This window comes from Haliaeetus albicilla, chromosome 2 (assembly GCF_947461875.1).
Source record: "Haliaeetus albicilla chromosome 2, bHalAlb1.1, whole genome shotgun sequence".
In the NCBI taxonomy this organism is placed as follows: Eukaryota; Metazoa; Chordata; class Aves; order Accipitriformes; family Accipitridae; genus Haliaeetus; species Haliaeetus albicilla.
In genome coordinates, this window is record NC_091484.1 from 11,935,458 (window position 1) to 11,951,374 (window position 15,917).

At 55.0% G+C, this 15,917-nt stretch overlaps 1 protein-coding gene across 1 annotated transcript; it reads left to right on the plus strand.

Moving 5' to 3' along the window:
- Positions 1 to 1,968: 1,968 nt before the first annotated feature.
- Positions 1,969 to 15,284, plus strand: PABPC1L (poly(A) binding protein cytoplasmic 1 like). The gene is made up of 16 exons (XM_069806542.1): positions 1,969 to 2,043; positions 3,354 to 3,565; positions 4,368 to 4,561; positions 5,062 to 5,177; positions 5,951 to 6,090; positions 6,944 to 7,038; positions 7,329 to 7,466; positions 8,001 to 8,096; positions 8,972 to 9,238; positions 9,790 to 9,880; positions 10,177 to 10,302; positions 11,675 to 11,799; positions 12,179 to 12,272; positions 13,180 to 13,310; positions 14,183 to 14,272; positions 14,880 to 15,284. The coding sequence occupies exons 2-15, from the start codon at positions 3,373 to 3,375 to the stop codon at positions 14,264 to 14,266; spliced, it is 1,890 nt and encodes a 629-aa protein (XP_069662643.1). The 5' UTR covers positions 1,969 to 2,043; positions 3,354 to 3,372; the 3' UTR covers positions 14,267 to 14,272; positions 14,880 to 15,284.
- Positions 15,285 to 15,917: the final 633 nt, after the last annotated feature.

Genomic DNA, 15,917 nt, shown 5'->3' on the forward strand with positions numbered 1-15,917 from the left:
AAGCTTTAAACGCACCTTTCTGAACAGAGGGTTAGCTCTTCAGCTGGCCCTCAGTCAATCATCTGTTTGCACACCCAGCTGCACTAGTGAACTATAGCCTGCATACATTCCAGGTAACTCCGTTCTCAGCTGGTGGTGTGCAAAAGCACATCTAAGTGCAAGTGGAGGTGTCTTCCTGGGAATAAGGGTGCTTGAAGAGATGGGTAGCAGTAGCCAGGCTAGTTGATACCAGTCAGCCTAAAAGCGCCGAGGAGGTTGGTTGGGGCCGAAGCAAGTGTCCCTGGTTTTGGACCCTCGCTCGCTCCTGCAGTGGGACGATACAGAAGTGTGCTCTGTGGATAATGTCACTTGGCTTCTTTTGATTGACCGCTACAAAGGCATCAGGACCAAATCTAACTAGCTGCTGCTGAAGTGCTGATCTGTCCTGTGCCATGGCTTTAAATAGTGGTGCCTCTGTTTATATCTCTAATTATTGCTACTTTGTCATTTTCTTCAGCCTTTATGGACATACCTGCTCTTAAATGATTTTATAGTGCTCACTAACTCCCAATCTGACTCATGCTGATGACATGGTCAGCTCTGAGAAGAAAAAATCCTGGGTCCTACTAGCTGTTGCTGTTCATAGAGCACTAGTCCTGCCTCGGTTCATTCAGATAGTATCTCCCATCCTTACTGTCTCTTTTGGGGGAAATTATGAGTCCAGGAGACTGGTCTGCAGCAGTGATGAGTTGAAGGAAGATCTTAATTTTTCAAGTAATTCTGTCTTTTTGGGAAAGGGCATTCCAGCTGGCCCAGCCACAGTAAGAGTCCAGGTGTACTCTGTTTAACTGAAATAATTGGTGCTGCTGGGGCTTCTTGTTGCTGGCACTGATGCTCATCTGACCTCTGGGTGAGGTGGTTCAGTGTGGGAAACCACCAGAAGGCTTTTGGGAAGGTAAGGTTTCTCCTGATCTGCACTGCAGCTGACCCTTCCAAGAGTCTGGGATGGGGTGGAGCTAGGCAACCATGCTTGGATTAGTTTTGCTTTAACGTGGTGCTGCCTGGAGCAGACTCCTGTGTCTCCTGAGCAGCGTTCAAGGACTCCGTGGCAGCAGAGGAATCAGCTTTTTTCATGAAATCCAGCAGACCTGTTCAGCTGAAGACAATGTGAGACACTTGTCCTGCTGCACTAGCTTCCCGGCTTAAAAGTGTGGAAGCAGAGGGTGTGTGGCCGAGGAATGGGTCTGGCTGAAATGTGGAGGTGCTGGTGACTCGGGACCAGGCCAGCCCCACAGACACAGTGGTGCTGGGGAAGTTGCTGGTGGAAGTGCCCTAGGCTCCTGGGCTTTTTCATCCAGCGTTTCGGCTGCGCAGCAAGTCCTTTAGTGGCAAATCATCACCTCTCACACACGTACCGGTACGCCCAGCACAGCTGGGGTGTGATCTCCGTGGACGAAGGTGACCTTACAACACTCATGTGTCATCCAGACAACGGGTGATGGCAGAGACCAGGGGCCTCCGTTGGGCGTTGAGGGAGCTGGCGGTGGAGTTCGGGAGCGCCCGAGCGGGTTTGTACCCAGCGGCGCGTATCTTACCGGCTCCTGCCTGGATTTCTTAGCTTGAGGGAATCGCCTCCCAGACCTTGCAGGTGATTTCCCAGAAACGCGTGGGTGGGCCACGCAGCGTTGGCAAGCGCTGGCAGCGGCCAAGGCCGAAGCGCGGCCCCGTTACCCTGCCCTTCCTCTCCACAGACACCAGGAACGCAGGCAGCCGCCCCGGCTGCACTTGGCAAAAGCCGTAGGAGATGCAGCTGCTGGCTCCCCGCCCCAACCCCTGAGCTCCGCGGGGCTACGGCTCCCCCGCCCAGCCCTGCCCGGGGTGCGGGGGGGGTGTTACCGGCGCAGCTCGGGGCCGGGCGGGGCCGGCCCGGGCCGCAGCTGGCGGGGGGTGGGGAGGGCCCCGTCCCGCCCGTCCCGCCCCCGCCGCCGCCGCGGGAAGAGGCGGGCGGTGGCGGCTGCCGCCGCCGGAGCGGAGCTGCGAGCCGAGCCCGGCGGAGCGCTCGGCGTGAGTGCGGGGCCCGCCGCCCGGCTCCGCGCCGGCGAGGACGGGTGCTGCCGGGGCGGGGGTGGCCGGTGGTCCCCGCCGGCGGAGCGGGGCCGGGCAGGGCGAGCAGCCCGCCGCTTGCCGCCGGCTGCGTGTGCTCGGTCCCGTTGCCGGGCGCAGGGGCTCTGCCGCTGGGCCCTCGGCAGCCGGCGGCGGTGGGGCTGTACCGCACCGCTGCTGCCCGGGCCGGGCAGGATCTCTGCCTGACCCTCGCCGCTCTGCCTTCCTCCTCTCCGTTCTTAACTCCCTTCCCTCGCTCTTTGCCCCGCCAGCCGCAGGGGAATGCTGGGTCTGCGCTCTCAGCCCGACTTTGTTTTGCTGCCGGCCTTGCTGTGAGGGCCGCGGGAGGAGCCGGGCTGGCTCACGGGGCTGATGCACGGCTCTTCCATCTTCTGCCCGCCGTGCTGACTCGCCTTTGACTGAGGGATTGCTTAATGCGGCTCTCCTATGCGTCTGCGTTTATTCTGGGCATCCGTAGGGTATCTTGATAAGTGTCTCGGGTCTTTTGAGCTTTAAGGTAAGAGCCCCAAAGATGGGCTTATAAGCTCTCAGGGCAGGAGCTGCATTTCTCTTTTCCCAGCCAGTACCTCGGGGGTCTCAGACAGCGACTGTCATCTTCACACGCAACTTTATACCCAGCTAAAACCAGTGAGAGACTGAGCGTCAGTTTTCCTGCTTTGAGGGCCTCGTCAGCAAGCTGAGAAATTGAGAAAGGCTGGCTAAAAACCTGTGTTTGCCTTCTTAGAGATGGAGAGGGTCACTGGGAGCGTGGGTTGCAGGGCTGCTCGTGGGAAGCTGCTGCCCTGGCAGGGCAGCACTGTGCATCAAAGCAAACCTTTGCTCCTTGGGTTTGCTCTGGCTGAGCGGCCAACTGGAGGGAGCCGTTAGGGAGGAATTAAAATGGAAGCCCCTGGTGGCAAAGGGCTATTTACCTTCTGAGGAATTAAACTCCCGTTTTATTTCTCTTGGGTTTTGAGTGCCGAAAGGAGCAAATCGGGCTGTGGGGTGTGTTGCACCCCTCTGGCTGTTGCCCAGGTGTGGGAGGGCTGTGATGTGCAGATCGCTGCAGCTCAGCTTTTGCACCGACATTGAAATGTCCCTGAAAAATTTGGGAACTGCAGCATCTTTAGGGCATTCCTGGCCCTACCACTGTTGGTGGGAAGGGCATGGCTCACACTGCTGTGGTGGGGCCAGCCCCAGCGTGGGTCTGTGGTTGCTGCGTGTGATCCAAAACCTGTGCTCTGAAGCCTCGGGTCTGTCTTCCTCTGCAGCTGAGCTTTGTGATTGACCATGAACGCTAGTGGCCCTGGCTATCCGTTAGCTTCTCTCTACGTGGGAGACCTCCACCCGGATGTGACCGAAGCCATGCTCTACGAGAAGTTCTCGCCTGCTGGGCCCATCATGTCCATCCGAGTCTGTCGGGATGTTGCCACACGCCGATCACTGGGCTATGCCTACATAAACTTCCAGCAGCCTGTGGATGGTACGCTCCCTGTAACACAGCCCCAAGGAGCTGCCTCGCAACAGGGGCTTGGGGCATGCAAGAGATGGAAGGGCAGGCAGCGGAAAAGGGGGGAGCAGTTGTCTGAATGGATGCATCAGCTGTTGGGGCTTGGGCAATATTCTGCTGATGTTGAGTTTTGGTTGTAACTAATCCCAGTGTGCTCTCAGATGGTGACCCATCCCACTCCCATCTCTTCTTAAGGACTGGGAGAGGATGCAGCAGCTGGGCTTTGGGCTTGTGGGGGGAGGAAGGTGACTTGCAAGAGTCACCTCCCTCCAAAAGCTGATGGAGAAGGGCACCAAAACTCCTTCTGCCCTTCCCCAGGGCAGCCAACTGCCTGCTGGCTCACGGCGTGAAGTGAAGCCCCTCTCCTGGCAGGCATCGCAGTGATACAGTGCTGAAACCGAAAGGTGTTTCATGCTGGAGCGAGGCAGTGGTGATGGGAAGGTGTTGGGTTAGTTGCCCTGGAGACCAAAATCCTTACTGGGTAAATGAGTTGGGCATCTGCCAAACTGGATCTTGCAGTGAAATGGATGATCCCGCGGGAGTCAGACATGCTTTGGGGGGGGGGAAAGAAGGAGTGGTGTGGGTGGAGGGGAGCAGAGCAGCCCCTACCTGGCCCTGCTGCCCTGGGAGGCAGAGCTGCCTGTCTCATTTAGGTTAACGAGCCTCTGTCCAACAGTATCCCTGATTCCTGTGCCCATCTCAGCTGCTGTAGGATGTGAAGGAGATCTGTTTCTGTTACCCTCCTCTCTTCCCCCTGTACTCACTTCTTTACCAGCTGAGCGAGCCCTGGACACCATGAACTTTGAAGTGATCAAAGGCCGTCCCATCCGCATCATGTGGTCCCAGCGGGACCCCGGGCTCAGGAAGTCGGGGGTTGGAAACGTCTTCATCAAGAACCTGGACGACTCCATTGATAACAAAGCCCTATACGACACTTTCTCTGCCTTCGGAAACATCCTGTCGTGCAAGGTACACACGCCCATGGGCAGGAGAGGGCTTGCTGCAGAGCTGCCCTGCGTTCTCGGCAGCATGCTCCAGCCAGCTGAAATTCACTTTCTCATTTCGCTTCCCATGAAGTTTCCTCAGTTCCCACCTGCTTTGAAGCCAAAAGGCCCTGCTATGTTTCCCTGCAAATGGGGACTTTTCCCCCTGCCCCCCCTTCTTTCCATTGCCTGCACAGAGATGTATGTTGTCCTGTCTGAGCTCAGTGCATCAATGGCACTTGGGTCTTGGTGAGCCACAAGCTCCTGGGCATCATATAAAGCACTAAGGGTCTGGCCCTGGGCTCACCCAGCTCCCTGACCTGCTGCCAACATCCCAACACGGCTCAGCTGCAGCGGGAGCAGGATGTCAGGGAGGGTAAATGCCCCTGAAAAATGAGGGTGGGTTTTGCTGTGACTTACTTGTGTGCAGGTGTGGAGAACACCAGTGTCTCTGTCTTTTTCCTCCTCCTTCCTCTGTGTTTGTAGGTGGTCTGTGATGAAAACGGATCCCGTGGCTATGGCTTTGTTCACTTTGAGACTCACGAGGCAGCGACTCGGGCCATCGAGACCATGAATGGGATGTTGCTCAACGACCGGAAGGTGTAAGTGCCGGAGAGGAGAGCGTCTTCTTGGCTCGGCACTTGGCTTTGCTCCTCCCTTGCCTTGGTGCACACTCCGGAGCAAATGCCTGCTCTGCTTGGGCTGCCACCTCCTGCTGCTCTCTGGTTTCTCCACTCTTCCCACCCAGTCCCCGCTGGGTACAGTGGCTCTGCTGCTCGCCGGGGCAGTGAGTCACTCGTGGGCAATGCTGGTGGAAGTGTGATAGGGGTTTGGAGCCATTCCTGATGGTAGGGAAGGAGTCCAAGCCCGGGCTGTGTTTAATTGCTGAGGTGGTGTAACACTTGCCCACGAAGCAGGGCTGGTCCTCGATCTCAGCTGTCAGCATCAGATAATCTGGGCAGGAAGAGGTTTTGTTGTTCTTTGGCTCTCCGCTTACATTGCGTCACCTTATTCTCTACGTCCCTGCCTCTGCAGAGGCAAGCGGCTGCCCAAGAGGCTTGGGGATACCTCAGAGGAAGAGAGCTGGCACTTGGTGGCATTCTTTGGGATCTTTTGGCATCTCCTGGGGTGACATCCCCAGCACAGGGCTGTGCCCTGTGTCACCACTCTCCCCATTCCAGTAGTGCCAGTTGGGGTCTGGGTAGGGGAACACCAGAGTGGGACATGCTGAAGTTGTTGGATGTGAAACACAGGGTGGGTTTATGGGTGAGCAAAGCATGGCCTGAGGTGACGGGGTCTCTCATGGACTGTACCGAGACAGATGTGCCTGTGCCTGACACGGAGGGTTTCATGTCCCTTTCCTTGCTTCCTGCAGATTTGTTGGCCATTTCAAATCCCGCAAAGAGCGTGAGGCAGAGTTTGGGGCTAGGGCGATGGAGTTCACCAACGTCTACATCAAAAACTTTGGGGATGACATGGATGATGACAGACTGCAGGAAATATTCTCCAAGTTTGGTGAGTACAGTTGTTGAAGCAAAGTATCCTCATGTCTGATAAACTGGATTTGGGGCAACTGCAAAGAAAGCTGGGGAAAGAGCTTGCCTGAAATACCAAGCCCCTTCTCTTGACAGGGTCTGACTTGCTGAAACAACACCTCACCAAAGGAGTGCAGTGGCTTAAGTGCATGTAATGTCCTGACAATTTTGCTGCTATGATGGAGGATAACTTGTATTAGGTGCTTTCCTGAAAAAAAAGAAGTTTTTTACTTTCTTGAGTAACAGAAGTGTTTGTTGTTTTTTTGTTTGTTTTGTTGTTTTTTTAAATTGTCTTGAAACTAGTGTGCTGTCTGGTTATAGGAGCCCTGGGAATAAGAGATGCTGAGTCTGAATTTAAAGCAAAAAAGGCTTTTCAGTTTAGCCCATTGCTGGAGGATGCCTCTTGTGACAGGGTTTAGTGTTGTACCAGCCCATGGACCAATACTGTCCATGCTTGGCCAGTGTTATCTCAGGTAATTTGTGAATACCCTTCATACGAACCCAGTATATGTGTTCATGTATAAGGGAGATGATAACTTCTGGCCGAAGGAACTCAGTGCACTAGCTAGAGAAACTGAAGAGCCAAGAACAATGAAAGCAGCATCCAGGGCGGGAGGGATTGCCCTCACTGACACAGGCAGCCTCCCATTCCTGCCTTGCAGCAGGGATCCCACTGTCTGTCCTCCCGCTTGGCTCCTCCATGCTGCCATGGCCGTCCGGTCTCCTCGCTGGACTGGCATCTCGTGGTGGCTCCCAAGCATGGTGCTGCATGCTGGCAGCACCCCCTCAGTGGGCACCCTTCTTCAGACAGATACTTCCCTTTCCTATTGCAGGAAAGACGCTAAGTGTCAAAGTCATGATGGACAGCACTGGCCGCTCAAAGGGCTTTGGATTTGTCAACTTCGAGAAGCACGAAGAAGCCCAGAAGGCAAGAGGCTCCTTGCTACCTGTCTGCTGTCTCAGCCCCGAGCTTGTGCCCTGCTGATGTTCCCACCTCTCCTTGCGGGGCAACCTCACTGGCTTTGTGCTTGCCTGGGTGCTGGTACTGGCAGGGGTGTCTGGATGGGCAGGACCTGGCAAAGGGGAGCAGAGCTGCTTCCCTGCCCTTGCCCAGGGAGGTCTCTGCTCATGGTGGGGCTGGACTGGGGGGGTGGGTGAAGAGTAGAGCCATGGCTCTTGGCTTCCCGCTGTGCTCAGAGCCCTTCCCTCCACTGGCAGGCGGTGGCCGACATGAACGGGAAGGAGATCAACGGGCGGATAGTGTACGTGGGCCGAGCCCAGAAGCGGCTGGAGCGCCAGAGTGAGCTGAAGCGGAAATTTGAGCAGATCAAGCAGGAGCGAGTGAGCAGGTACCAGGTAAGGGGAGAGCGGGATGCTCCGTCCTGAAGTCTGCAGCAGGGACATGGCCAGGGCATCCAGGGACATCCTTGTCTTGGGAACAGCACAGGGCTCCCCAGAGCAGATCAGTGTGCTGGTCCCTTCTGCGATTAAGACCTGCACAGGAATCCACTGCCTGGTAATGTCCTGAGAAGCAGTATCAGGAAAGAGGAGAGAGATCTAAACCCAGGATGATATTGGCAGGTGAACAAATGGGTTTGCTCTTTTCCAGAAATTAAAATATTAGTCTGGAAATGAGGCAGCTTCCTGAGGTCTTGGAGCAGCTTCATAGCGATAGTCTGGGTGCCCTCTTCACTCGGGGTGTCTCGCCTATGAGTGGAGCGCACGCGCGGTCCTGGCTCCTCTCCACATCACCGGTCCTGAGGCAGCTCTGGAGAGGACGTGTTTGTGGGACATCCCACCTTCTGGCTGAGCTGCTGGTGAAACACGCATCCAGCTTGAAAAGCTGCTGTAAACTTTGGGAGCCCAAGCTGCTTTTTTGCCTGTTTGCAGGGGGTCAACCTGTACGTGAAGAACCTGGATGACGGGATAGATGATGAGAGGCTGAGGAAGGAGTTCTCTCCTTATGGCACCATCACCAGTGCCAAGGTGAGGGACTGGGACTGTCGCTGGGGCTCCTGGGGTCAGCCGGCCAGTGTGCTCAGCCCTTAGAAATGGCTCAGGATTATCATCCTGTTGAGTTATAGTTCCCTGCTGATGGCTTGTATCTCAAGCCAAGTGTAACTGACATGCCACTTGTACCCCACGCTGTCCTGAGGAGCTTATTGATTCAGCAAGTATCTTGTAGCTTTGCTGAGTTACCCCAGCCCCACTGAGGTGCAGGGTATGGGACCTTAAAAGCCACATCATTCTGAATATTGCACAATGGAAATGACCCACAAGCCACCTCGCTGTGGGGAGAGCGTGGTGACAGGCTGGTGTTTTGCCTTTTGGAAAACCATAAAAGTGTCAGTCTTGCCACCAAGACTGATGTCAAGCTTCTCTCGAAGGCCGTGCATACGGGTGCAGAGGGATGGTCTGGCTTTTAAGGTCAGATACCTGTAACCTGCCAGCTGCCAGGGACAGATGCTGCCTGGCCCTCGGGCAGGGCACGGTATCCCACTGATCCCAGCCCTTGCTGGCTCCTGTGGCATTAAGCACCGGAGCATTGCTGGCCCATGGGTCCTGCGGGGCTGGGGCACAGACCCCCTGGAAGATCACAGGCTGCAGATCTCAGGCTGGCCCAGACTCTGCCGTCTTCATTTCCCAAACCTACCCGTTTTGCCTGAGCAAATCCTCCCCTTCCCCGAAGAAGCCTCTCCGTGGAGCCCCACGGGCACAGCCCCATCCATCCCGCCCTGGACGTGAGGGCTGCAATGGGGTGCCCGCGGCCGGCAGATCCTGTGTACTCCCCCGCTGCGCCGTGCTTCGTGGCTACTGCAGTGATCTGTGGACTTAGCTGTCTTGTTCTAATCCAATTTTAGGTGATGACAGAGGGTGGCCACAGCAAAGGGTTTGGGTTTGTATGTTTTTCCTCCCCAGAAGAGGCTACCAAGGCCGTGACAGAAATGAACGGACGGATCGTCAGCACTAAGCCCCTCTACGTCGCGCTCGCTCAAAGGAAAGAGGAGCGGAAAGCAATCCTCACCAACCAGTACATGCAGAGATTAGCCACCATGAGGGCCCTGCCTGGCCCTCTCCTGGGCTCCTTCCAGCCCCCCCCAGGGTACTTCCTACCCCCAATCCCACAGGTGAGTCCCCGCTCCTGAATGGCAGCCTTGCATGGGGACCCGAATTTGCCCTGGGTGGGAGGAGGGGAGTGGGAGTCGGGCCAAGGAGCCTATCTTGGGTTGTGCAGCCCCGGACGCACACTGGCGTGGGATTAGTGGGACCGGTGGGATCAGTGCTGGGCTTCTGCGTGAGCGGCAGGGCTTGCCAAAATGCTGGTGGGGTGTGGGTGCTCCAGGCGAGGGGCTGGGGATTTAGTAGCTACTGACTGCTCCTCAGAGGAGGGAACCAAGGAGGAGTTTGGTGGGAGGGTGTAAGCATGGACCACAAGTCTGCTGATGAAACAAGGGGAGGGAGAAGGGTTACAGAGGTGCAAAAGCTCACGGGGAGGAGATAAGTGGAGCTGCTGGAGGACACGCAGGCAGCAGGACTGGATGTTGATCTTTAAGTGCCCTGGCATGCTGCAGAGCATGGTTTTGGCTTGTCTGTCTGCGTGCCGCAGCCACTGAGATGCTCTGGGTTAGATCTGGCTTAGCTCCCAAGTCACCTTGGATAACGTGTTCTCCTTTCCTAGCCACAAACCAGAGCTACCTTCTACAGCCCCAGCCCAGTTATCCCAGTCCGTCATGCCACTCGCTGGAGTGCGCAGCCCTCCCGGCCTCCCTGTGAGTCAGCCTGTCTCTCCCTGGGAGCTCTCGGCATGAGCTGGGCTTGGTTAGAGACCAAGGGTCTGTAAAAGCAGCACAAAGCATGTAGCCATGGGGGGCTGTTGCCCAGAGAATTGCACGGGGGTTTGGTGCACGGGTCATGGTGATGGGCACCAGGGGATGAGATGCTAGGGTTGGCCCTGGAGATGAGGTGCTCCTGACCTTTCCCCCACCACAGTCGCTCCCCCACCGCGTGTCCTTCCATGTCTTTGCTATCAAGAAGCTTTATTAATTATGCTCCATCTCTACAGCAGCATATCCTGCAGCTACCCCCATCCTGAGGGCTGCCGTGCCGCCTCGGCGCCTGCTGTCCAACATCAGCACCATGAGACAGGCCTCCACCCAGGTGCCCCGCGTGCCCCCCCAGGCCCAGAGAGTGGGTGAGTGGGGGAAGGACCCGGCTCGGACATCGCCGTAGCGGCTGTGCATTGGCAAGGGTGCTTGCTGTGAGCTTGGGTCTGCCTCTGAAGATGGAATGGTTTGTGGGATTGCTCATGGAAGAGTCTGCCCTCGGGTGTGATGGGACTGGAGCGGTGTCTGTAGTAAATAAGCATGTAACTTTTGGGGAAGGTTGTGGTCTTTCAGGTAATGGGACAGGTCTCTGATATGCAGATTGGTCTCATTGGCTGCTGCTCCTTGAATATGTTCGTTAAAGATGATGACAATGCAGTCACAGCACCCTAGGCTTAGTGCTCATACTGAGGTGGAGGTTGGGAAAGGACCTCTTGGGCAGAAGCAGAGGTTCTTACAGGCTCTGGCTGAACTGCTGCCAAGGCCAAGCCTCCAGTAAAACACACTCATGTTAGAGGTGTTTGGAGCTGTGGCTTGAGAACCAGACCTTGCTGGCATCCCCAGTGCCTGGCTGTGCTGGGGCTGTCCCTGTGTCCCGGGGCGTCCCCTCCACCTTGCCAGCATGACGTGGCTGTGCCACTGCAGGGCTGGTGGGGTGGTGACCCAGGTTCTGTCCTGCAAGTGGTGCCCAGAGCACTCCTCACCCCGAGACTGCTTCAACCCCGTGTCTGTCCTGTCACCCCCCTGCCTTTTGTGTGAGTGAGGAAGAGGAGGATGCTCACCGGGGCTCACAGCGTAGCCCCTTCTGAGGCTCCTCTGTGGACAGGCTTTGAGGAGAGACTTAAGTAGTGTAGGGTGGAAGCTGCCCACTTCGTGAGTGGGTGAAGGTCTGATGCCCCCCAAAACATAGGACCGTCTGGTGGGGCAGCATCTACCTAGAACCCTCCCAGCTTTGTGCAGTTTAGCCCAAGGTCATCTGTGGTGTTGAGTGCCTTATTGCTGAAGCAAGTAAGGGGACGAGGAGGGCTGTCTTTGGCTCGTCCCCTCTCCCTTTGTCCTTGTCCCCTCGTTTCTCTGCCCTCGCCTCCCTGCAGGAGGGGAGCCAGGGTGAGCTGCGGCCCAGGGGCACTTGCTCTTGCAGCCCACCCTTCTCGGTGCTGTCCTCGTCCTCTGGCTGCTGAAGCAGATGGGCATTTCTGGAGGAGAGACAACGAGGTGTTAGGTGCCTTTGCCAGCTCTCCTGTCCCCTGCACAAAATCAGACCGCCCCAGCCCAGCGGGCAGGATGGCAGTGCCCTGCCTGTCCTGGGGAAGCTGCCTTTGACCTGGGGGCTGCTTTGAGCCCATGGGGGAATTTTTTGGACCCTCTGGCTGAGCACACTGCCCTTGTGGCTTCAGCCTCCCCAGTGCAGGCATGTGTTTAATGGGCTCCTCCTTAGAAATGTTCCCATCCCTGTTGCAGCCAACATTGGGACGCAGACGGTCAGCGCCCGGGTGCCCTCCTCGCCCACCCTGCCACGGGGTGCCCCGCAGTACAAGTACTCCTCAGCTGTCAGGAATGCCCACCCGCCCGTGGTGGCCCCGCAGGTAACAGCTCTGTGGGCTCCTGGCTTTGGCACAGCCACCGCAACGTTGCATTCAGTCCTGGTCCTGCTCTGGGTTAACGTGACTACTGACCCCAGGCAGCCCCATGGCTCTGTTCATGACTAGTGCTATGGGGACTTTTCTTGGGGGCTGCTGGGGTAACTGGGGCTATGGATCCAATAGCCGTGCAGCTGCGATGCCTGGCTCCAGCTTTCCTGGAAGCCAGCATTTGGATACAAACAGGCAATCCCGGAGTCTGCATCAGCATCTCGGGAGGGGGAAATGCTCCACTGTGTTTGGGGACCAGCACCATTCCTGCACGCCAGGTAACTCGCACGTCGCTCCAGCCTTTGATTGCTGCTCTTCTCTGTTTTTTCTCCAGGCGGGAGAACCTGCTGTGCATGTCCAGGGGCAGGAGCCGCTGACAGCATCTATGCTTGCAGCAGCCCCTCCTCAGGAGCAGAAGCAAATGATAGGTGGGTGTCATGGCTGTACTGCTGGAGAAGATCCAGCTGTGGGGCTGTGTGGGCATGTGGACTTGCATGCACCAGGGAAAACTTAGCTGCTAGGAGAAGCTGTAAGCCTTTGTGTCACTGCTCTGATATTATGCTGCTTTTAAAAAAAATAAATAAATTCAGGCTGTGTTGGAAGGGTATGGAAGCAGCAAAACCACTCCCTGTCTGTATTAGCTGCCTAGCAGCGAGACAGTGTCTGGCGAAGCTCTGCAGGAGAGGCAGAGCTCCATCCTGCCCGACCAGACTGCACCAGGGCATGTGCAATTCCCCTGAACTCTGAGCCATCCTGCATCGCCATGCTCAGGCGCTGATGAACAGCTTGGTGGCCGTAGGGGTTAGGGTCAGCTCTGCCGCACAGTCCTTGGGCTTTGGGCGCTGTCTGGTGTCCTGCTGGTGGAGCGGCCGGTGCCCGTGGCGTGGGAGGGGATCGCTCACCCTGCTGCAGGGACGCTGCCCTGCTCTGCCTGCCTCGCCAGCTTGGCATGGCAAAAGCATAGCATGGACCAGCTTTTCCCGCCCCAGGAGGAAACTGCTCCTGCAGAAGCAGGTCCTTTCACGTGCATGCTGGTGGGCAGGCGTGGGCAGCACTCACCGTTCCACTGCCCTTCTCCCACAGTAGATGCCTGCTGCTGTCTGGCTTTACCTGGCAGCTTCCCTGCCTGCAAACGCTGTTGCTGTGACATGCTGGCGTACATTTGCTTGCGAGCAGTGATTTTAATTTTTTTTTTTTCCCCTCCACTACCATCACCACCCTTGTATCCCTTTTCAGTTGAAAGGACAGACCTGGGAGGGCAGGAGGGCTTGCACTGGGTTTGAAAATGCTGGAGGTCTTGCACAGCGCTGATGTCCTCCCTGGTGTTTGGAGCAGGTGAGCGCCTCTACCCTCTGATCCATGCAACGCATCCCTCGCTGGCTGGCAAGATCACTGGGATGCTGCTGGAGATTGATAACACCGAGCTGCTGCTGCTCCTAGAGTCCCCCGACTCCCTGCACTGCAAGGTAGGAGGCACTTGGTGCCTGAACAAATCACATCCCAAAGGGCTAACCTGCTGCTGCAAGGAAAGGTGATCATGGCCCATAAGATGGGCCAAGGATGTTGATAGCCCTGGGAAGAGAAAGTAGCTGGGGTTTTTTTGGTTTTGGTTTTGTTTTCTTTTTTTTATAAGTGGAAAAATGAGCAGAAAGGGCCCCACATTGATGGCACTCCACCCAGTGCCTGAATGCCTGCCCACCTTCAGCAAAAGGAGAAGCTCGGAGCAGCTCCCTAAAAGCCCAGGCCAAGCTCTGAGGGTGGTTTGGAGGTGGCTGGGAAGTGAGAGGGGAAAAGCAGGGTGGGTGTTGCTTTCCGGAAGGAGATAGGGAGATGTTCTTTCCTGAGAATAGAAACCAGATAAACGCTGCCTCTCTGCAGCATTTCTTCAGTTTCCTCCTTAATCCTGGTGAGTGTTCAGCTTTGGCTCCTATCAAAACAGTTGCAGTGAATTGACTGCATCTCCTTGTTGCTCCTTGGAGACAGGATTTACTTTTACCCTTTCATTGACATTTTTGTGAAGGAGCCTGAGCTCTGCTGGGTGGTGTCAGGCAGCTTCACCTACGGAGAAGTCTGATTTTTCTCTGGCAAGTTCTGACTCCTATAGAAAAGGAGAGGTGCCCCAGCATTTCCCTAGGGAAGAGGCAGAAGAGATCTTTGGGCTGATCAGTCTCCTGCAAAAGCAGCAGACTTGGATTTTATTATTATTAAAGTCCTTTACCTCTTGGAAGTGGGTCTGTGCAGAGGCCAGATCAGGACCTGGAATATTGCACTTCTTGTGCAGTGCGCTCCTACATTGGAGCAACTCAACTTCTCCCCACCTTGTGCTCTCTGTTGTAAGATCGAGGAAGCAGTGGCTGTTCTCCAAGCGCACCAGGCTACCGAGACATCGCACAAGAGCAGCACCACGGCATTCCTGCAGTGACCGCGGGTAGGTGCACGGAGCTGTTGCAGGCGTTGGTGCGTGCATGGTGTGCTCAGGGTCTCTGGTTTCTGACTCTGAAACTAGGGATTGGGTTTCTTGTCCAGACCAAGAAAGGCTTGATGAGCAACATAAGTATCTTTGACTGTAATATTCCATTTCTTAAATTGCATCCTCCATTTTCCAGACTTAATCGTACTGCAGACATAGTTCTATGTGGGGTTGTTTTTTTTCTTCCTATGTTGACAAGGGCAACGACTGTCCAGCCAGAAAGGAAGATAGGAAAGGACCTTGCTTTTCTGTAGGTCTAGTGGGGACAAGCACAATCTTTCCTGGGACTTCCCAGTGGTTTTTGCAGAACCTTATCAGTAGATACCCTATAAGATGTTAGTGGTCCTGTGTGGGCTTGATCAGGAGAGCTGGCCCTGCTGCTGAGGCTGAGACACATTAAGAAGCAATTCAGACTCTCACGTACCCCTTTGAAGATAGTATTTTCTTGACTTGAGATCTCAAAGAAACTGTGTTAATCCAAGTTCAGGTGAATTTCATCTTGTCTGGATGAAATTCTTCCTCTAGCAGTTGAAAATTGCATATGCGGTTTCTTTGTTTCTTGTAGACTTCAGGACTGATAGCGAGCCCTGAGAACATTGCCTTTGAAGAACAGCAGCGGCAAGCCCACCATGCTTTTCGAATTGTGCCTGTACAGTGACCCTGGCTTGTCTTCAGTGCCCCATCCTATTTTTTTGTGTGTATTGTAAACCTTGCAGAATTTCTTCCTCCTGCACCTGTAAAAAAATTCCCACGTTAATTCTTTTCTCGCTACTGAAAGCATCTTGTGAAAATGTAGTGTGGAACCTAGCCTGGTTCAGTTGCCCAGGAAATGACAAGTGCTGATCATAATTTTTAGTGAATTTATTGAGTTCTGTAGTTTTATTTGTTCCTGTAGCTGACACTAATAAAGAACTGATGCTTCCACCCCCAAAGCATGGGTTAGTTCCCTTTGCAGAAAGACAGCAAATACTTTTTCTCTGTTTCATGCAGGTGGAGGGATGGACTTAGGTCAGGCTGCTGTAATTAGTGTTTGAAACTTGTCATGCTGGTGGGATGGCAGTCCTAAGAGCTGACAGGAAGGGACATATAGGATTAAATGAAGAAATTGCCAACCAACAGGCTCTCCTGATCCTTCCTGACTCTCTAGGAGGATGGCTTTAAGCAAATTTCATACCATCTACCTGGATTTTATCTTTTCTAGCTAGTTGTTTTTAACTTCCTTTTAAAAGGCATCATTTTCCCATGGTTCTCCTTTTGTAATGGACCTTGTACACCTGCAGGAGTGCTGGCACTGAGTGTCTTCTGCTGGTCACCACACTGTGTGTGTATGTGTCTGTGGTGCACAAGACCCGGCTTTTGAGGTAGTGTGGAGTAGCTGTAAATCAAAAGCTGCTTCTCCAATGTGTGTTCCTGACCAGTGGTTTCAAGGAGTCACTGATGAGCCTGAAAATATTCATAACCACATCATGCCCCACAGGGACGCTCCCTGCTTGCAGGAGTAGCTGGGACCTGTTGTTACTGTGTTCTGCTCTCTGAGCCTCTCCCAGAGCGTGTTGCTGTAGTCATCCTGGCCTTAATGCCCCGCTCTTCCTAGTTAGGAATT